The sequence below is a fragment of the Dermacentor silvarum genome, chromosome 3 (genome assembly GCF_013339745.2).
Source record: "Dermacentor silvarum isolate Dsil-2018 chromosome 3, BIME_Dsil_1.4, whole genome shotgun sequence".
NCBI classification, from domain to species: domain Eukaryota; kingdom Metazoa; phylum Arthropoda; class Arachnida; order Ixodida; family Ixodidae; genus Dermacentor; species Dermacentor silvarum.
In genome coordinates this window covers 151,810,122-151,832,696 of record NC_051156.1, presented here as the reverse complement: position 1 = coordinate 151,832,696, position 22,575 = coordinate 151,810,122, and the positions used below count along the sequence as shown (strand labels likewise).

The 22,575-nt window shown below is 47.4% G+C and overlaps 1 protein-coding gene across 2 annotated transcripts in view; it reads left to right on the top strand.

Moving 5' to 3' along the window:
* Positions 1 to 22,575, top strand: part of LOC119445932 (uncharacterized) — a 276,735-nt gene that overhangs the window by 87,903 nt on the left and 166,257 nt on the right. For both annotated transcript variants that reach the window (XM_037710238.2, XM_037710237.2), the window contains exon 5: positions 5,522 to 5,582. In XM_037710238.2, the coding sequence (XP_037566166.1) occupies positions 5,522 to 5,582 (61 nt within the window). The remainder of the gene's footprint in view (positions 1 to 5,521; positions 5,583 to 22,575) is intronic.

Below are 22,575 nucleotides of genomic sequence, written 5' to 3'. Positions count from 1 at the left end.
TGTAGCGTCGTCCCACTTGTTGTGCGCGCTCACCCTTTCAAACGACGTTAGCCAATCTTCTACGTCATAGTCATCGGTGCCGCTAAAGAAAGCGGGATCGCGCTGACGCAGCGCGCTTGACACGATGACCGATGGAGCTTGGGCCGCGTCTTGCTGGGTGGCGTCATCAGGCATTGTCGGAGCAGTGGTGGGCAACGTCCGGCTTCGGAGTTCCAGGTTTGAAGGGGGTACCCAGCACCTCCACCACTTTGATAAGGAGATTTACTACAGGTGTACTACAGGTGTACTGAGAGCGGCTGAGTGGTATGTGGCACTTAAAGGCCACATTTTTGACGTCGCTATCAAACGAAGCTGGCGGCAAATCAGCTTCGAACGGTCGGAAAGTGGTTGCACAGAGGCTATACCAGGGACGTTCGAAATTTGAAAGACGAATCGCCCTTCATTGTATAGGGGTGGTTGAAGCGCAATACAGTATAATGGGTGACAGTCTACCAATTCAGCACAAGCTCCGCCCACAAAACCACACTGCGCCCGCACTCTATGCCTCCGCGCTGCAAAACATAGTTCCCTTAGAGGCGCCGATATTTAAATACGTTCCGTGACGTCCCTGAGAGAAGCGAGTATGGTTGGTTGGCTGGCGCATTTATACAAATTTCCTGAGTTAGACAGCGGAGTATTTGCAGTGGCATGCTCATGGTTGTCGCCACCTATAGCGTAACATTTTCGCGGATACTGCGCTTCGCAATAAAATGGCACTAGAGCGACAGCTGAACCATCCGTCAGTCAATGGAGAGAACGATCGCGTGAATTCACGATTACATCTCCGAAACACATCAACCCTCCTCCCCTTTCTCCCCCAAAATACGACATTATGTTCACTGCACTGTATTAAAGAAAAGACTACCTTTTTAGTTTTATTCACGTGGTATACACCATCACGTGGTTAAGGACACATAGGTGATGCCCAGGTAGCAAAGGCATGGAACCCTATGCAGTCACGTGTTAACCTTCAGTTCCCGAGCACAAAACATGGGTACTTATTGTTATCCTTCTGTGCTTCTAGGGCACTGTGATGCAGCGTGACTGCAGATGGTTCTTAAATTGGGGGACAACCCCATTAAGGGGAAGGCCCAATCGAGGACAAAGCCGTTTGTTGTGAAAAATACACACAAACTTTTAATGAAACTAGAAACGAAAATTAACCCATAAAAACAAACACACAAAGATAACATGAAAACATGTAGCTAGAACGCTCATGATATGAGGCAAGTTCGGGCAGGCTGCGGGTGTGCGTATGCACTACAGTCTTGACGCGGCGAAGCGGAGACGAGACGACGAGATAAGCGTTGTTGATCTCACCAAAAGACGTTGTGTCGGAACGTCGCACAGGCTGCCAGAGCGTGGCAGCTCTGGCTCGGTGGAAGAGGACAGGCGGCTCGGTAGCACGGGTCGACGGTGGTGGCGTTCTGGTCGGGCAGCTGATCGTGGCACTCGGGCTCGTAGTGCGACAGCTCACGTTCTGCCCACGGACGCAGACGCTCACCGGCCTCGGGCAGCAGCAGTTGACTATCGGGCAGGGTGGCGATGCCCGGGAAGGCAGGCGGCTTGGCAGCAGGGGTTGACGGCGGCGGCGTTCTGGCCGGGCAGCTGTTCGTAGAGCTCGGGCCCGTAGCCCGACAACTCTCGTTCTGCCCACGGGCGCAGACGCTTGCCGGCCTCGGGCAGCAGTTCTCGAATGGATGGAGTAGCGGCGCCCAGGAACGGGTTGGCAGGAGGTCCCGGCCGGGTGAAGTCCTGGTGGCTCGGGTCCGGAACCCGACGGCCGTCTTCAACTCCCGATCCGGTGGCCGACCTTGTCCTGGTGCTGCTTCTAGAACTCCTCCTCCTACTGCCAGCGCGGCTCCTTTTTCTGCTGCTCTGGTCGATTCGTCGACTTCTCATTGGCTGCTCGAGGCTCCGTGTTCCTTTGTGATTGGATTCGCTTTCTTTTGGTATTTTTCTTGTGCCGCGTGTTCACGCGCCGGACGGTCTTCGGCGTCGTCGTTTTCGGCGCGGCGCAGTAGAGCGGCGCATGCTCTCCTTGTCGTCTGCTTCTTGTTTGAATGTACCGCACATTGTCCACACCACAAATATCACCGTCGCGCACCACACATCACACAAGCCCCTTTTTGGGACAAGTTTTTCCACAGGAAAAACTGCCGCTAGTGCGCGACGCTCTTGACACATATGTTCTAAACACCACACACATTGTTTAACATAACGTTCCTTGCGGGTGGTACACCAACTAACCCTGACCAGTTCCATGCACAGTTCATCGGGCATATCAAACAACATTAATTAACATAGCCCTTACAAGTCCAAGCAATGTTCATGGAGCGTATAAAGCACACTCACAAAAACAACTTCAAATAAAATACTTTAAAGTTGCAGACCCAGTCCTCTATTCTTCAAGGTCAAAATCCTGAGATGGCAACTGGTTATTGATTAGCTTCTTAGGTTATCGCGTCCCAGATGAGACGAACCGCGCGTCTTTCCTGCGTACGTGAGAACCGCACTGGGGCCAATTTCTTGCATCTTGGGAAACGCACATACGAGGACCCCTGAATGACCTGACTCAGGTGTTGAATTGATTCGAAAGTCATAAGCTGGGCCTCATTGGAACTAAACGAAATGTGCTCTGTATATGTGCACTCGGGCACAAATGTTCTAGTGAACACTTTAGGCGCGTTGACATGTAGCTGGGTCCCATCGCACAGACATGCACACGGCACCTCAGCGGAAATTCTTTTCGCTTCTGCTGATATCAGAGAGGACCGATTTGCTTCCCCATTCACTGATGAATGCGTAGGCGATGCATCGTCGTTACAATCTCCCAGATAAGCTTCCGACATGTGCGTAGCGCGCCCTCGGGAAGAAATAAACCATGATTTGTCGAACATCCCTCCTGGCATGCAATCCTGCACACTTCCCATGAGCGCATTATTATTATACGCTGCCCTGCCATGCGGATTTTCTCTCAATTCATTTGTTTGATCCTTTGCATTCGTTGTCTTTCTACTGACTACTTCTGTACTAGTACAGTTGCTGAAAACATATGTACTCATGTACATTTTGCATTGGCCTATGTGGCCTTCGAGGATGCAGGCAGGCGAACTTATCCTCACTGGAGGTGAGCTATTCGAGTGGTCCTCAAACCTATTAAGGCCACTTATCACCACCGCAAGTGGTACACCGGAAGAGTGGGGGAGCATTTTATCGCTCGCCTCGCACTCTTCGAGGCCATTGGCATTGCGAACTATTGCCCAATCAGCCGGGCTTTCTAGAGGCATCTGCGCCTCTTTATGCAATGTGCTTTCAACTGCACTGGTTCGCAAGCGTACCTGCTTGTCGGTGGTGTCCTCTTCGAGGTCACTACCACTGCGCACCGTTGCCCAGTCAATCGGGCTTTCTGAAGGCATTTGTGCCTCTTTCTCCAATGTGCGCATGGGTGCCTCGATCTCATTGGCAGTTGCCTGCTCCCTGCTCTCCGAGCTATCCTCAGCCTCCTTGAGGTTAATGTCGGGACCTACGCTGGTCTGTTCCTTGTTTAATTCTCGGCTGCCCCCTGGTTGCGTGCCTTTTTCGAACGGAAGGCCGCGACGGCGTTCGGGGCAATCGCTAGACAGATATTTCGAACTGCTGAGTCTGGAGCCTGCGTCAAACGTTTGCTCAATAGAGCTTGCATAGGACTCCAGCTCGCAAATCTCTCTCAGTGAGCGTGCCCTTTCAGCCTCCGCGACCCTCAGACGCAACTGCAAAACACGTGCCTCGCGCTCAATCTGTACTCTTTTCGCTTCTCGCTCCGCAGCGCGTTCTTCTCGCGCTCGCGCCTGCCGCTCGGCGAACCACGCTTTTAGCTCTGCTCCCTCAAGCCCCATGCGTTCCGCTAAAGCTAACAGCTCTCGCGTGCTAGCCATGTTGCTACGCTCTTAAACTAACAACAACAAAAAAGAAAACAAACGGCTTCGTCCTGTCCAGCGGACGCCAATTTGTGATGAGCAGGTTCTTTTTTGTGTTAATGTTTTCTGGCGGTTCTCTGAGGCGGAGCCTCCCAGAACCTAATCGAGGACAAAGCCGTTTGTTGTGAAAAATACACACAAACTTTTAATGAAACTAGAAACGAAAATTAACCCATAAAAACAAACACACAAAGATAACATGAAAACATGTAGCTAGAACGCTCATGATATGAGGCAAGTTCGGGCAGGCTGCGGGTGTGCGTATGCACTACAGTCTTGACGCGGCGAAGCGGAGACGAGACGACGAGATAAGCGTTGTTGATCTCACCAAAAGACGTGTCGGAACGTCGCACAGGCTGCCAGAGCGTGGCAGCTCTGGCTCGGTGGAAGAGGACAGGCGGCTCGGTAGCACGGGTCGACGGTGGTGGCGTTCTGGTCGGGCAGCTGATCGTGGCACTCGGGCTCGTAGTCCGACAGCTCACGTTCTGCCCACGGACGCAGACGCTCACCGGCCTCGGGCAGCAGCAGTTGACTATCGGGCAGGGTGGCGATGCTCGGGAAGGCAGGCGGCTTGGCAGCAGGGGTTGACGGCGGCGGCGTTCTGGCCGGGCAGCTGTTCGTAGAGCTCGGGCCCGTACCCCGACAACTCTCGTTCTGCCCACGGGCGCAGACGCTTGCCGGCCTCGGGCAGCAGTTCTCGAATGGATGGAGTAGCGGCGCCCAGGAACGGGTTGGCAGGAGGCCCCGGCCGGGTGAAGTCCTGGTGGCTCGGGTCCGGAACCCGACGGCCGTCTTCAACTCCCGATCCGGTGGCCGACCTTGTCCTGGTGCTGCTTCTAGAACTCCTCCTCCTACTGCCAGCGCGGCTCCTTTTTCTGCTGCTCTGGTCGATTCGTCGACTTCTCATTGGCTGCTCGAGGCTCCGTGTTCCTTTGTGATTGGATTCGCTTTCTTTTGGTGTTTTTCTTGTGCCGCGTGTTCACGCGCCGGACGGTCTTCGGCGTCGTCGTTTTCGGCGCGGCGCAGTAGAGCGGCGCATGCTCTCCTTGTCGTCTGCTTCTTGTTTGAATGTACCGCACATTGTCCACACCACAATTATCACCGTCGCGCACCACACATCACAGGCACTAAAAAGAAAAAGGTGTGGCCGTGACCACGCACGTATCCAGAATTGTATTTTTTTTTATACGTGCATGGACGGCGTATGTTGCTTAGTTAAGTCAGGCCGTTCAGGGCGTTTGTGGTTAGGGACATGATCTTTCTAGCTACCCTACGTGACCCTCTAGTAAACTTTTGAAATTCGGGTCAAGCTTTCAAGGCAACAACCCTGCTACACACCCGAGGTCCCGAGCAATCAATTACAGGGTGTGCCAAAAGTGCACCAGGCCAAACACTGCAGTGCAGGACAAGAAAAGAAGTTTATGCGGGCAGTGTTCTTGTAACTGACTTTCAGCAAGTAGGCTTATTTGTCTGTAGATAGCGTGGCATTCACCACTCTTTCTTTTTTGCTCTTGTTTCAATAGGTGCACGCCATCATGGTCGTCCTTCAGGCCGTCAACGTTCTGCACGTCGGTCTTGCTTCATGTAAGTGACACGCATACACACAATGCTCCGCATATGCCGTTTCCTCGTGATCTTTTACGCTGTCCGAAATTTTTTCCCCTCAGAAACGTCTCTGTTAGATTATAAAACGAAATATGTATGTCCTGCCTTCAGGAGTGACTAATAATAATAATAATAATAATAATAATAATAATAATAATAATAATAATAATAATAATAATAATAATAATAATAATATAATAATAATAATAATAATGACAATGATGATGATGATAACAGAAATAATCGTTATTCCGTGCCTTCATGTCCTTGTTACATATGCAGCCCGCTTAAGCAACATTGCTTGTGTGCGAGGCTGGGTAGTCGGCAGGCAGTAAGGATACGTGTACACAAAGGATTAATGTTACATTAAAGATAATAAAAATAAAATAAAAGTAATATTAGAACATAATAAAAGGTTGGTCACTGTGGTATTGTATTTGCATGTACATTGGTCTACAAGGTAGATTTTAAAAGATTGACATTGAAAGCACCGATGACTTCACAATCAGTGAAACATCAAGAGCGTTAAAAAAGGGTAAAAAAGGGTAAAAAAAAAAGAATGTGAAAAAGGTACATGCCATATAACCGTGTTCTGGAAGCTCTCCGTCATCTGTATACGTGCTTAGAAAATTAAGTAGTTTAACAAATTATGGTGCTAAATATCATCTATGACCTTAAGAACAATAGTATTTGTATAAAGGATATTGAAATCTCACTATCCTTCAGATCATTAAAATTAGCCGGCACGTAGAAAGCACGAGTCCACTTGTCATAGTTTGTCTACGCGCGAGGCACCGCGTATTTTTCTATACGACGTCGTAAGTCGCGAGATTTTCGCGTTCAAGTTCTTGACGTTAGTAGAAAAAAAATTCTTACACAGGGCGTCAAAAAAGTATTTGTTGTTCGACAAACAACATGTCAGACGGGTGCTTGCTCAAGACATCCTCTCCGTAGACAGGTGCGCCGTAAGAGAAGTTGGAGACAATAGTTTTTTTTTAGGATGCGGTTAATTATTTTCAGTCCACCTGAAGAAGCGAAGCCGCAAATTGTTATTCCATACCTTACTATCGATTCGCAAAGTGATTTGTAAATCATATTACGAACAGTTGCATCGCACAAAGATTTTAGGGCATACAAATGAGCGCACACTGCACTTAAAGGCCTTGCGTGCGCTTCAATGTGGACATTTCATGACAGCGTGTCGTCGAAGTGTAGACCTAGGTATTTTGTATTACCAGAGTTACAGGAAAACATGACCATGCATCCCAGTCACTGGTGAGCAGAAACACCGGTGAAATATCCGCAACTACTTTATGTGGACGGTGAAAACGCATCGTTTTTGTCTTCGATTTATTAATGAAAAGTTTGTCATCAACAAACCCATCAAGTAGTTTAGACACATCTGACTGCAGTACTCAAATCGCTTCGTTCAAGAACTTGTTCGATATAACCAAAGCCGTGTCATCAGCGTATAATTTTTCTAAAATTCTATTTGTAAGAAAGATCGCTGACATAAATATTAAACAAAAGTGGTTTACATGAAGTGGTTGTGAAAATCATCCGCTATCTGCGCAGCGGGTAACTGAGAGAAGACGTCTGCAAGAATATAATTTACGATCTTCATCGTAAATCTTCTTGTTGTAGAATTGACCAAGTTCCTCGTTTTACCGGTATTATGACTGCAAGCTGAAACGTTGCCTGTGTGGTAACGCTTTCTAGCTACCCTTTCTTTAGCTAGTCCTACTTTAGCGTTCATTGTTTCTCATTTGCCTAAACTCATCTCTTGCAGGAGTGTCCTCGGGTTTCTCTTTACATTTGTTCAAAGAAGTTTGCTCTTAATACAGCAAAGCTCCATTATTTCGTTATCGATCCACGATTTTTTTTTAATTTCTATTTTTATGGTTATGGTAATTCTGCATCGAGATTGAGTAAGTTCGAAACTCTTCGAGCATAGAAAGCTACGCTCTTGTCTTGCGTAGATAAAGTGCGCTTTATCCTAGTCTTGTAGCCTTTCGCTTTCATTTTGTTTTCCTGCTTCTTCTTATTTTTTTACTTTTCTTTTTTGCTTTGGTAGCCCTTGCAGAGACAAGAAAGCTTGTGCACGCAGGTTTTCGCGACAATTGCTTTGGATCGCGCAATCTTCACGACTGCACGTAATACAGGCATGCGCATTGAAGTATCGAGGCACCTACACATGCTATTGCTGCTGCCCGAGAAATTTGGCAAGCTTTACCCCCGATGAAGGGTTTGCCAAGGTTCGCTGCTTTCACACCACAATACCTGCACTTAGTCTTCATTTCTATGTAGTAAAATGGTCTACCAGCTTGGCATGTATTAACAACTGGCGTGTGTATTGAGCGCACCTCTTTTTTTTTCTTTTTTTTTGCGTGCATCAACAATTATTGTTGAGCCCAGGCGATGCACAGTGCGCGAAGACCTACCGCAAGAGCACGCGGAGCTCGTCACCCAGCATTCACTTAACCTGATTTGAAATCCGTCACTTAGCTAATAAAATTGATGGGACCTTGTTGTTTGTCGATCGTCGGAAGCGGAGAGATACACCGCCGAAGAAACGAGAATATATTGACCCAGCGGTTATTGATTTTGCGGCGCTTGGCGGCAAAACTTTCGAATTGACCCGTTTTGTACGTATTTGCGCCACCGCGGCGCTATACCCTCCCGGCGTTGACCTCAGTGCTCGCGTTCTTTACCGACCCGTCCCCCTCTTCTCCCTTTTATCTTCAGCCCTCCAGCAGAAAGCCATTATGTTGATAAAGTGCGCGCAGCACATGCAGCCCACAACGAACAGCACCTCGCTCCTTGAGTTTGTTTCTTCTTCTTCTTCTCTTTGTTCAATCGTAGTGTTTCGTTTTGTTGCGGCCTTGCTTTGTCGACAGAATGGTGCCGGAAATAGTTTGGCAAGAATTTTGGGAGTCGCGGATGTAATGTGACACTAGTCACATGAGTACGTCTGATGAACACAACCTTTGTAGGATGTAGCCTGCTACTGTTGCCACAATTGTACTAACCTCCATTTGTTTCCTGTTAGGAGGTCCCCCCGACAGTTTTTACTTCGGGACGTCCGACTGTGCCCTTATAGTTCACCTGTTTTTTACGTGTACTAGTGATGAAAATCAGTTCAAATTCGAAACGTATCCTGAACAGCATACATTCGTGGTCTGTGTTACACCGTGACGCAGGTGTAACAAAATATCTGTGAAAGTTCAGCATACTTACGTATGAGTGTTCATTAGATCCGTATGCTATTCAGCATACGTCACGGATATACACAATATCCGTGACTGGGCAGCATGCATCCGTCTTACCTTTCATTGCATGCGTATGCTGTTCAACATACGTCACGGATATAATACTGGATCCGTGACTGTGCAGCATGTGTCCGTATTTCTGTTCATTACATCCCTATGCTTTCCAACCCGGATGTAACATCCGTGACCGCACAGTATACGCGCGTATTACTTTTCATTACATGCGTATGCTGTTCGACATACGTCAGAGCAACCTGTAATATGCCGAGTGCGTGCATTCAACGTGCTGTTGTAGATGTGGCAATGTGTGTAAGCTAAAGCCTGCCACAACTTAGCTTTAGAGTATAGCATGCAGAGCCATTCTAAAGAAAAATAACAAACGCAAGTGTACAGGGGACCGTCCGGTTCCTGGTGTCAAACTTTTCCAAGTCAAAACAATCCATACGCACTCATCTTTCCGTTCCTGTGCTGACGTGTCAGCTGGTCCTATAATAACGGTGGACGCGTCTCGTCCTCCTACGGACGCTACAATCGCCGAAAGATCTCAAAAATTGGGTGGGCTGGCCGTTTGTAAGTTATTTCTGCGCAAGGCGATATCTAAGTACCAGTGCTAACATTTATCATTCATTAAATTTACGCTTATTGAAAAGCTTTACGTAATTCGTGAGCTTATTGTCATAGTATACGTGAGTTCTACACAGGTTTATGTGCCCTTGTAGTATTTTTTGGTTGTTTGTTTCCGAATCACCGTGACAACAGAAAGACGCAGTGCGCGGCATTGACGCTCATTCTCCTTTACACTCGTGCTTTGAAATTGGAAAGAAGTTCATAGACGCTCGTGAGAAACAATTTATGAACCCTCTGCTCTTCTGCTATTCCTGCTTCTAAACGACAGCTGTACCATACATGAAAAAGAAAGTTCTTTGAGATTAGCATGTCAGCCATCGTTGCTACACGAATTAGTGGCCTGCAGTTTCACAACCCTGTGTCAGCGATAAATCCGTTTTTAAGCAATATAGCGATTTCGCTTAGCGCTATGCAGGGTTCGCGTCCACCGCGCGCCACCTTGAAGAGCCAGGTACGCGCGCCGATGCAGTTGCGCATGCGCGGACGGGGCCACGTTAAAGCGTGTCTCCTGCGAAAGCGCTTGCATTGTTAACTTGCGGCTGTCAACGCCATAACCCAACTCTATATTTGCTGAAATACATGTACAGCTACCACGTTGGAATGACTGCAGTAGTCGCTATAGCTCGAGATGCAGTTTGTTTCTTCTGAGTACGCATTGCATTAGGTACTGGTATCGCCCGTGCAGTGTAGAGCCAAAAGTGAAAAAGGCCCACTCTAGGCTTAGTCGGGAACAGAACTTTGAAGTTTCAATGTTGCTTGTCGTGTCAGTGTGAGAATGAGTTGCGATCCGTTTGTTCAATGTTGGGCTGGAAATACCGTGCCCGGAGCGTATTTGCCTTTGTCACTTCTTTATGCGTCAGCGTTAGGTCGCGCTCGCTACAACTATTATAGTGTAAGCTAAGAGACGAGGCTTGTGACTCAGTTCATACGTAGTGGAATCTTTGTATACTTCGAGAAAGGGGCCGCTTCTTTCAGTCTCCGATTATTGTGCACCCTGTCAATTTCATCTACATGATCACTTAGAACGATAGTCACACTGAGTACAGCGTTTAGGCTCTGAGCCATGCTCCCTAAAGAGCTGCTGGAAATGGCGTTCTCTCTCTCCAGTGTAGGAAACGACAGCCCCGAAGCACTCTCAACGCCCCGCGACTCCTTTCAATCACGCCACTTGCATCGTCTACACAAGAAATAACATTCTCCGACTGCCTTATACTTGGCGAGATCTGCTGCTCCTCTTTGGGCGCCATAGCCGGCGCACCCCGCCAGTTCATCAATTTGAAGAATGGATGGCTGCACACGGGGATAGGAAGTCATATCCGGCACTTGCGACTTTCTTGGAAGCATTTCTACTCTGTCTTCTTAACTACACACGACTTTCAGCTTTCAACTTTCTTTAACCAGGCTGTCTCTCGAAGCTCGTAAATGTTCCCCTCGTGGCGCGACGCTGTCAGCGACAATTTCCTCTGTCGTCTCCGTTGAGATAATTTTCTTCTTGCGTAATAACATGCAGTTTTCATTGGTCAGCCGCATCTTTGTTGAAGCTTTGTAAAGAGCCATCAAGGCAAGGCGCGCCTGCTTTCTATTTATTTTTATTTTTTTGTCTATCCGCCGGAGATTGCAGGACCCATTTTGAGGCATTCGTCGAGTGTTCGGTGACCAAAAGCGCACCTCCATGTGGGAAAGAGTGGGCGGTAGTACGCTTGAACGCGTGACTCCAGCCAAGGCCTACGTCAGGATCGTGTGACGTGGTATACACGGGGGCTCTTGCATCGGTATATATCCATCAGCGTCAGACCTTTCTTTAAGCTATTCCGTGCCGCTGCTGATGTCCCATTGAACGAGAAGAACAGCAGTAGAACCGCTAAAAGAAGTATTTCGCAACTTAACTTCTGTCTGGGCTTGTTTGACGTGCCACGTTTACTTTGAATGCGTAAAATGTTGCCATCGTAAAAAAAAATTTTTAAGAATAAGAAAAGGAGCAGCCCGCTGTTATTAGCTCCATGCAGCCACAGGCAGTCGGAAGTCATACCAGCCTTGCATCCACCTTGGGCTTACTTCTTAAACTGCAGTGCGTCCTGAGAACGAAGAGGCTCATTGATCGTGCCAGCGTTGACAGTCTCTCCACAGCATTGGCAGCACCGGAGACTGGCTGACGTTCGAGCTAGTAGCAACGGCGGCATTGGCTTCCTGCATCGGCATCTCGGGTGCCACAGCTTCCGGTCGGCGTTGACCCCTTCTTTGACTCTTAGCCCAACCGGCGTCAGCGGTCCATGGTTGCTTCCCGCTACACGTGCAGTGTCCAATTCGAAGTGTGTCTGCTCTCGGCTTCCGGCGAGGCCGTGGAGAAAACCGGCAACGCGTCGGATGCTTTCGCTTCGTCCTCTCCCCTCTTCACTCTGGCCCTAAGTATCCCATACCACAAAAGTGTGCAGCGGTTTCGAGATAGACTCACGAATGGTTATACATACAGGAACTGAAAGCTCTGCGAATTGGTGCGAATGCATCATTGACCTCACAGACAGCGCAAGGGGGACGAAGGCTGAACAGAAAATGACGGGGCAAGCGTTATCCGATTATTGGTCTGATGTAACAAGTGCCTCCTTTATGCAGCTTTTGCTGCTCGCAATCAAACCTCATAGCACTTGGTTATTGGAGTACGACACGCAGATCAAGAGTGAGTTATATTGTGGCTGCCCTACTGCTTTTGAGCAGGTTATACTCCCACCGTCGTACTTAACCCGGACACCCCTTAAGCGTCTTCTTGCTTCTCCTGCGGAAGGCATACAAATTTCTCGCTGGGGTATCTTGGATATGATAACTTCATGCGTCTTACTTATGAGGCGCTCAATGTTTGCTCCTCACAGCCCGTGTTTGTGAAAGTTAAGCCGCTGTAGATGTGTTTTCGTTGTTCATCATTGGCCCTTGCGTCATAAATCGCCACACATATCATAATCGATTGTTCGGGTTAAGTCTGGCGGCGATTGTTCGTGTCCACAATTGAATAGGTGCCCAGGAGGCCGTGAAATGTCTACAGAGCTATATATGTACGAGTATATAGCGAAAGGTGTTGAAATTTGTAGCCGTGTTGGCACGCCAGTAGGCCGACAGCCCATGCATTTGAAGGAGACTGTCACCGCAGGAGCTTTCTCAATGTAACGGCCAGAGCACACCTTCCGCATATTTTTTAATCAGTTGTACGGAGCCGTCTGGCAATCATTCACTTCACTGTCGCGCGCATTAACTTGAATTTACCAAGTGGGTAAAATTGAGTTTGCGCACTCGTGGCCGGAAATTGAGACAGTCAGCTTTGTTCGTCCGCCTGACGCCAGTTGTATAGCCTCCACGTCCGTGCACCGTTTTAGTTAGATGGGTACCGCAGTTGACTCGCTGCGTCTGCAGACTGGGAGGATTGCCCTCGGACACTGGCTCGACGGCTGGGTCAGCGACCTCGTCGCCAGCGGCAGCGACGAAGCGCGCTGGCCTCCGGCCGAAGAGAAAGTTGGCTATAGGCGACTGCACTTTCTTTCGTTTCTATCCCCTATGCGCGCCCCCCAGGGTATCGACGTCTGCCTCTTCATTGACTTTGAGGAAGCACGCTTGGACGCATATCACGCGGCGAGACACCCGGGAGCGGAAAAGCCCGCGGCATGGGCTCATGGAGCGCGGGGACGAGATAGGGTCTATAGCGTAGTCTGTCCGTGCAGCTTCCACCATGCTGAATAACAGAATACTGGCGTAACAGCTAGTGCTCGTGGTGGCATCTCTTCACCTCCCACCATACAGAATAACTTTCACCAAACTGGTGAAGGCTATTGAAAAAAGTGGGCCTGATTACTTGGAGCTCTTAAAGCAAATTTGCCTCTACAAATAATGTCGTATCATAAGTATCCCTAAAGCACACAGGTTGGAATGCAACGCTGCATGTCATTGAACGGCTTCATTGGTTTTCTTGAATTTATTATATTTGGACACAGGATCATGAGAAGGAATATACAGAAGAGTAACAATGGTTTGGAGCGCTTACGGTAGACATTACCAAGTCGTATAACCGACGGCTCGCCGTTATCTTTGAAAATAAAAGTGTACAATCATTGCATTCTACGAGTACTGACATGTGGCGCAGAAACTTGGAGGCTAACAAGAAATGTTGAGAAGAAGCTAAAAATATAAATTCTGGTGTTTTGCGCGCCCTAACCACGATCTGATTACGAGGCACTCCCTAGTGGCGGGCTCCGGCAGAACGTTGACCATCTGGGGTTCTTAAACGTGCACTCAATGCACAGTACACGGGCGCAGTACACGGCTGGGATCGAATTCGCGACTTCGAGCTCAGTAGCGGAACGCCATAGCCACTGGGCTACCGACGTGGGTCATGAGAAACAGCTGATGATCGAGCTACGAATGATGGAATGGAAAATAATACGAAAAGAAAATGGAGCTGGGCAGGCCATATAGCGCGTAGGGCATTATAACAGTGGTCAATTAGAGTTACAGAATAGGTGCCAAGGGAAGAAGGGAAGCGCAGTATAGGACGGCAGAGAACTGTAGGTGGTGTGATGAACTTGGGAAATTTGAATGCATAAGATGGGGGAGTCAGCCGGCGCAAAACCGGGATGAGTGTGGGTCATTGGGGTCGCGAGAAGATTTCGTCCTGCAAAGGGGCACAAAATAAGCTGATGATGGTATTTGTGCAACTCCGTTGTTGGGTCATTGGGGATGTGCCGCTGGGTTTGTGCCCGCTCTTAATTGGCCAATTCCCCAGAGTGGATGTGTCATTATGACACAAGAGGTATAGATGCCTTAAATGTATTTACATATGTGTCATACTTACGTGTGCGCACACCTCTCATCGCCATTCGCTTATCGAGAAACATCATGCATCGGCTCAGCACACGTGACGTCGCTACGTTCACGTCTCCTCACGGCTTGTGGATGCTGCAGTGCATATAAACATAAACGTTGTTTGATAATAAAGTTGTGACCTGTACGGTGCATACACGAACACTGCACGAGATAACACGTTTCATAGGATGAAAGTGTAGACAATTGTGTGTATCACAGTTAGTTGCATAGCATTTCATTGATCGCTTCACGAAAGTTTCGCTTTAATAGATGCCAACCGTTTGCGTTGCATCTGCAGATCTTTCTTTTTTCTCCGCCGGCACTCGCAAAGTAGACGTGCCTTTAAAGTAATTATTTCAGAAAATGACACTTGGCAGAGACCAATGGCACTGTTTGTAAAGAGATTCTTGGGTTACTGACGCTCTGGGACCCATTCATTGCGAAGGAAATTGGAGGAATTGATTGGTTTTATGGAATGTAACCGTGACAAATGCCTTCAGACTTTTTTTTTGCTATTGACGTTAAACATCTGTTATTCTGTATTGAACAGTCAGCTGATGAGTGCGGTGCCATTGCCTTCCAGAACGTGACTGAATTTTCGGCTTGTCCTTTCTCGGAGCGTTTACAGTTTTACCTGACATCCACATTTATTTCACCCAAAGTGGGAAGACCTCAGTACGTCCGACAGCGTTCTGTCTTAGCAGAGAGCGTAAATATTTCGCAACTACGTGATATTCGCAGGTTCTTTTTATTGTAATCATTTTTTAGCCTTTCCTATGTCCCATTGAAGCAAGTCGGAGAACCCGAGTTTGTTTCCTAACAATAATGGTTTTATACAGCACCATATTTGGCAATAGTACTAAACCTTACATTTTCCCCCTTTAATGATATTGATACATGCATATTGCAATATGAATTTCAAGGAGATGTCGGTGCATTTTAGGGAGAATCGGCCACTGCTCGTCGCAAGGCGAACAACAATGAAAGCACAAAAAGCATAGAGAAACACTGAAAACAGTCTAAGAGCAGGAACACATCCGCAGTTCCGCAAGAGCGTTAACGAAGGCACAAAAGAGAGCACAAGTAAACACACAGACCTGCACTATTTCATAAACTATTGGAAGTCTTGACGAGTCTAAGAAAACACACGAAGTTCAGTTTCACAACCGCGTATGCTAACGCAGCTACTCATAACTGCAGAACTAAGTGACATGGTACGTTATAACAAAGCGTAAGTAAATTGGCAGCCATTATTGTGACTTTGTGATCACCAACAAAGTGCTAGAAACGTTCATGTTTTACACTTCCCTCTAGATATATATATATATATATATATATATATATATATATATATATATATATATATATTGTAACGAGCATACAAGAAGCAGTTGGGAAGAAGAGGAAGACGAAGTGCTTCTAGGCCGGATTGCGCGGTCACCATAATCTATCTCCTCTGTAAATAAAGTCATTTATGCACAGCTCTCCGTCACAGTATATATATATATATATATATATATATATATATATATATATATATATATATAGAATACTTATACAGCGTTCAAAAACGGGGAAAGATGTAAGCTGAAACAGACGTGCTCAATATGATAGCGAACACATGATTTGTTTTGATCAACAGTTACTCGTAATTGGGGGATTCGAAACTGAGATGTTAATACGCAACAAGTAACTTTCTCGGTGAATGGTTAGTCTTGCTGGGCACTTTCACGTGGAGCATTTGTGTTACGCCACTAGGGCAATTCGGGTGTTCCCTGTCATTTTGGCTCGAGGAAGTACATGTTGCTGTTACCGTGGTACCTAAGACGCAGAGGTGAACATGAGCGCTTGCGTATACCCCCGACCTTGCGACCCTGTGTTCAATCAAACTGGCTACAACACTTACATTAATGTCGCACTATGTTTGTATTACGTGCTGACGTGAAGGCGTCGGCAGTGCGAATGAAAACACGTGCTTTTTTGTGTTTGTGTGTTTGCGTTTGTGAATGAAAACACGTGCTTTTTGAATGAAACGCATCTTTCTCCAGGTTTTGGCCATGAAAAGTCGCGCAGTTCAATTAAGGACCTCTGTGGCGTGCATTATGGTTCAACTCGGCATCACACGGTTCCCATCTTTACGTCTCATGCATTAGCGCAGTAACGGCAATGCGTAAACATCCGGCTAAAGACACATTAGTTTCTCTTTGGGAGACCGCTTAGAAAGCTTTCAGCGTGCAAGCAAAAATAATTGAAGCGCAGTAAAGACGAGCGATAAAAGCAACCAAGGAGGGCATAAACGAAAGCACGCACGCTTTGGTTGCTGTCACTGGACGTTCTGTATCTATGCAGCTCGCTGGAAACGCAGCACGAATGGCCCCAGATAACATGTCGTGTCTACGACCAGGATGCCGATGCTGCGTGCTAAGCACGAATGGTTTCCGACATGAATGCAAGGCCAATTCATCTACTCCATTTCTCACCACATCTGCAGTTCAAGGTGTCGATCTCACCCGTCGTCGTAGCCCAGTGGCTATGCACGGCATTGCACTAGAGCTCGAGGTCGCGGGTTCGAGTCTGGCCCAGGCGGCCGCATTTCTATGGGTGTGAAATGCGAAAGCGTTCGTGTGCCGTGCTTAAGATGCTAGTTAAGGGACCCCAATGGGTCAAAATTGACCCGGAGTTCTCCACTACTGCGTGCCTCATAATCATATTGTAGTTGTAGTGCGTAAAACTCCAGAATTTAGTGTAATTGCAGATGTCGATCTCCCCCCCCCCCTTTTTTTTTTTTTAGAGCAGAGATGGAGCTAATAAGCGCTCGCCGTCCATATATAATGTGTATATATCGTTGCAAGTAAAGTAATCAATTAAAGGTAACAAGAACTTAAAAAGTAATGAATTAACGATGAGACGAAAGAATGCTAACCTTGAGAGTATACCATCCTGGAGACTAGCGTAGTTTCATATTTTCATGTTGGTACTCTTACGTATACTTCTTTCTGGGGTTTTCTGAGCGCTCCACTACTACGTGCCTCATAATCAGAACTGGTTTTGGCACGTAAAACCCCAGAAAGAGAAGTATACCTAAGAGTACCAACATGAAAAGAAAATATGAAACTACGCTATAGTCTCCAGGGTGGTATACTCTCAAGGTTCACATTCTTTCGTCTTATCCTTAATTCACTCCTTTTTAAATAGGTCCATCTCCTGCCGAGGTGGAGGGGCCTAACCTGTTCGCTCATCCGTCAGCTGACCAACCAATCAAAACGGGTACCCGGCGAGGCTTAATCGTGTCCTCGGCGTCTGCGCATCTCGGGATTTTTTTTTTTAATGCCACAGCCATGCGTGATGGTGCGTGTGCTATAGTGAAATCAGTACTCAGACAAGCTCGCTAAGCTGTCAGCGCCTTTCGTCGAGTGTCTGGCCCTGGCGAATAAATTGACGTCAACGAGGCAGCAAACAGCGCAGGCAAGAAGGAACGACGTTCATGATAGAAAGGAGAAAAGGGAAGCAAGAAGAATACTTGAGGGCGTTCTACATCGCGATATCAACGTGACCGGCTCGCTCATGCGTGCTCGACTATACTGTAGAGGCTATTCGGCGGCCCGGATCAAGATCGGGAAGGCCGTTCTTCGCGCAGACGCATTTATTATTGACGCCCGAAGGGAGATTGCCGCCATGAGCGCTTCGCATTCATGGAATTTGTATCTTGCCTCCGGAGCAGCCCATTATTAATCCGAATTCGACGAAAAACCATTGCCTTTATTGCCTATTCCTTCCTTCTTTCTCTCTCTCTTCTTTCTTTCTTTGTTCGCAATATATTTCCTCTGGATTCATTCTTTTTATCTTTTCTTCTTTCCTCCATAAGGTTCGGCTCTCTCGCTGAAACTCGCTGCGATGATGAGAGCGTTCGCGTCGCTTCACCCTGGATGGCGTGCGTTTCTGTCGTTTCGCACTGCAATGCGGGGGCTGCAAAACATCGTTTCTGTCTTCCAGTTGTTGCACTCGCTGAACCGAAGAGTATACGCTTTATACCGAAGCTGATGCAATTTCATTGTTACCGCCGCCGCATTAGGAAGAGCTCTAAAAGAAAACTCTTAGGAAGAAAGAAGAATTTAAAAACAAGAAGGAAAAGGGCGTAGCTTTATAGGAACAAAAAAAAAAAAAGACTGTAGAGTGGGGATAGAACAAGGGCCGCCGTAAACTGAGCGACGGCCCTGAGTGCAGACGGAAAGCAAAAGGAACAAATTGGCGAGAACAATATATCCACTCTGTGTTTCTTCGCTTGTGTTTCTTTGTTGTTGTTGTTGTTTTTGTCTCTTTTTTTCTCTCGTACGTGTGCGGCTTCGCTCTTTGAAGCTGGATGAAGTCGGGGGACAGGGTGTGCCGTAACAAGCAGATTTGTTTCATCCCGCGGCAGCGCAGGTAATCCGTTCAATCCGCCCGATAATCCGGTCCTTGTCTTTTCCTGCCGGGTAAACAGCTTTAGTCGGGGGCGTGGAGACTCCGGTTCTTCCACGACGCCAGTCATAAAAAAAAGCTGAAACAAAGTAAGAAAAGAACGCAAGAAACTGGCGTCAGCAAGACGAGAGCTGTAAGACAGATAGGAAAGGTTGAATGCGAGAATTTCTTTTTTGCTGTTTTCTGGTGTACCATTCGAAGAAATGTTGATAAATAGAATAAAAAGACGCGAGAACAGTTCGCCCGCAGAAGACACGTGTGCCGAGTGTGCCGTGTGGTACGGTTTGAAGCGGAGACAGCTTGGCAAAGGTCGAAAACTTTCACTTGTAGCAAAAGGTGCAGAAAAAGTGAATAAAAAAAGTAAAAAGGTCGTAAACGAGGAAATCGAATTTAGGTGCTGATTTACGTGCACCGGATGATGTCCGGTACACGTCCCTGACAAACTTTGCTCTCGAAAGGCCTCCTTCATGTACTCCGGGGGTCCGAGTACACAGAGGCCTGGTATACATCAGTCTTTGTGTATGTACGCCGTGTGCTCGCGCTATAGCGTTGGATTCTTTCCGTTGTGGTGCTTCCATTCCCTATATATTTTTGTTCTAGTATCGTTTCCCATAAAGCTCAGGTGCAATTTTCTTAAAACGAAGTAGCGTGGGATATCTTTTTTGCCCTTTCGTTTATTTTCGTGGCGGCTGGTTGTGGTTGATGGTGGCTGGTTGTGGTTGATGGTGGCTGGTTGTGGTTGATGGTGGCTGGTTGTGGTTGATGGTGGCTGGTTGTGGTTGATGGTGGCTGGTTGTGGTTGATGGTGGCTGGTTGTGGTTGATGGTGGCTGGTTGTGGTTGATGGTGGCTGGCTGTGGTTGATGGCGCTGGCTGTGGGTTGATGGCGGCTGGCTGTGGTTGATGGCGGCTGGCTGTGGTTGATGGCGGCTGGCTGTGGTTGATGGCGGCTGGCTGTGGTTGATGGCGGCTGGCTGTGGTTGATGGCGGCTGGCTGTGGTTGATGGCGGCTGGCTGTGGTTGATGGCGGCTGGCTGTGGTTGATGGCGGCTGGCTGTGGTTGATGGCGGCCTGCTGTGGTTGATGGCGGCTGGCTGTGGCTGATGGCGGCTGGCTGTGGCTGATGGCGGCTGGCTGTGGCTGATGGTGGCTGGCTGTGGTTGTTGGTGGCTGGTTGATGGTGGCTGGTTGATGGTGGCTGGTTGATGGTGGCTGGTTGATGGTGGCTGGTTGATGGTGGCTGGTTGATGGTGGCTGGTTGCTGGTGGCTGGTTGATGGTGGCTGGTTGATGGTGGCTGGTTGATGGTGGCTGGTTGATGGTGGCTGGTTGATGGTGGCTGGTTGATGGTGGCTGGTTGATGGTGGCTGGTTGATGGTGGCTGGTTGATGGTGGCTGTGGTTTTTTTGTTGACTGTTGACGTGGTGGTTGGAATTTCACCACCAATACAACGGCGCCGATGTCAAGAGCACGTGTTCTTGCGCAACCGATTGATAGGCGGGGCGCGTTTCGTAGCGCATTTTTTAGATGCCCGTGCCATCGCGCGAGACGCTTTGGGCACCTGAAGGTTTGTGGCCGAGCTCACTGGGCGGACAGCACTCCTCGTCCTCTCCCCGACCACCCTCGTTTCCTGTGGGGGCTGCGAGAGAAAAGGATGGTAGTCGCTTTCCACGCCGACACTCGGGCCTGCTGGAGGCAGTACACACATGACGAAGCGGCCTATATATGTACAACCGCTACAGATGTGCTGGTTAACGGCTCTAGTTCTCTAGGTAAAAACAATGCTACCTAAATATCCTCGCTGTGGTAAAGATACACCTTCGAGGGCATCATTCCTTCACTAAAACGAATAGCTTTGTTTAAGCGTTCGGCTAGTCGGCCGTGTTGACCATCGTCGTCGATAGTTCGTGCACGGCTTCGATATCGTCTTCGTCATATTTGTCCTCTTTTTTTCTGTTGACTGGAATTCGTTGCATGCACTGCACGCATTCGTTCATTGGCTTAGTGGATATGGCGTTCTCATATCGAGCATGAAGTGGCTGGTACGGCTCCCACCCACAGAGGCCGCAATCTTGTCCCGCTCTTGTCCCGTGGTTTTAGTGCACGGTAAAAAAAGAAAAACACAGGTAATCAACATTAAACTGGAGCCTCCCCCCCCCCCCCCCGCCCCTCCCTCTTCTCCTCGCTACGGAGTATGTCATAGCCCGTGTGTTGCTTCGGGACGTTGAATCCCGTATTTTAATTTAGACGCTGTGCTCATTAAATGAAGTTTCACTGAGTCCTTACATTGCTTCAGTCAAGTGCCAAACCTGCGGACGTTGCATCGAACACTCGCCTGTAATGAGCGCTTCATAAATGATTTTGCTAAAGACATGTAGATCCCCCCTAAAATGGAGCAACCCAAAAATACTTCACTTTTGGCTCACGCACTTATGTCGATTTCTTTTCTCTTTTTTTTAACAAATACCTTAACATTGTAGGACTGTGCAAAGAACGCCTCTGGCAAGTGTCGTCGTCATCGTGGTCGTCGGGCTCGTGGTGCTGGTTGTTGTTTTGTTGCTGTTTGTTTGTTTATTTGTTTGTCGGCTCCTGAACGTACCGCTTAACGCACAAACATTGCACCTGTTAAAACTTATGTAAAATAAGAGGACACTTTACTCGTATTTTTAGAGTGAGAGGGCCTCCGTCCTATCTCTCTTCGAGCCGTTTAATTCCTCATCCCCTCTCCTATACAAAGTAGCATGTCTCTTTGTTCCAATAAAGAGCATTCTCTCTCTCTCCTTGACTTCTCTTATAGTGTGTAGTGTTTGATCTCATTTTTATTTGGTTTCTCCTTTTTTTTTTTGCTTTCGTCAGCAGTGTTTGGGACTGTAGGATAGCCAGCACTGAGGAGGCGTACCTTGCCATTCTTCACTGACTAAAAAATAAGAATACTTCAATCACCGTGGTTCGCTATTAATTTGTGCAGTAGAAATCTGCTGCCCCCCCCCCCTCCAAAAGAAAGGGAAAAAAAACGTTACCAGGCTTATAAAATTTGAGTTCTTGCATTCTTGACAGATGGCTGGACAGCGATTTCTCGAGCGTTAACAAAAATTACCGTTTGCTATTTTCCTTTTTTTCTTTTTTTAAATATCTCCTTACATAATAAATTATGTAAGGAGATATTACATCGTGGTCACTCCATTCTTTTCAATTATGGATGCACGCGCGCGTTGCAGCACAACAGAGAAAACCACCCTAAAGATCTAATATTCTGTCGGCAGGCCATAATTAACTTTTTTTGAGATTAAAGCTTCGACCACATAGAAAGTCTTTTTTTTTTTTTTGCGCGCGCGCGTTTTCACGTGACTATGGTGCCTGTGTCCCGCGCCTATAGCGCCGCCACCATTGTGATCCAGAGTGAGTCGTGTTCAATTAGCTGTACCAGCACCTAAATTTAGATAAACCCCCGAAACTCATTTATCATCTTATTAAAGCTGAAATTACACGTAAAACATGATGCGTTGGTCGAGCTATGTTGCTTATAAATTATGTTGTTGCATTATTTAGGCAGCATATAAAAGCGAAGAGAAATTTTCTAATTTTTGTGCGATCTAATCTGTCGCAGTGGGTAATATGCAATAGCTTACATTAGTCTTTAATTAGTATATACTTTCCTTTTTTTACATCCTGTAGCCGTTACGCCTGTCAGCTAGTTATATTTTGTTATTCATTTCTTCGAGATTGTTATTTTGGGCTTGCGAACCAAGTACTAATGATAAAAATATACTGTTCTGAT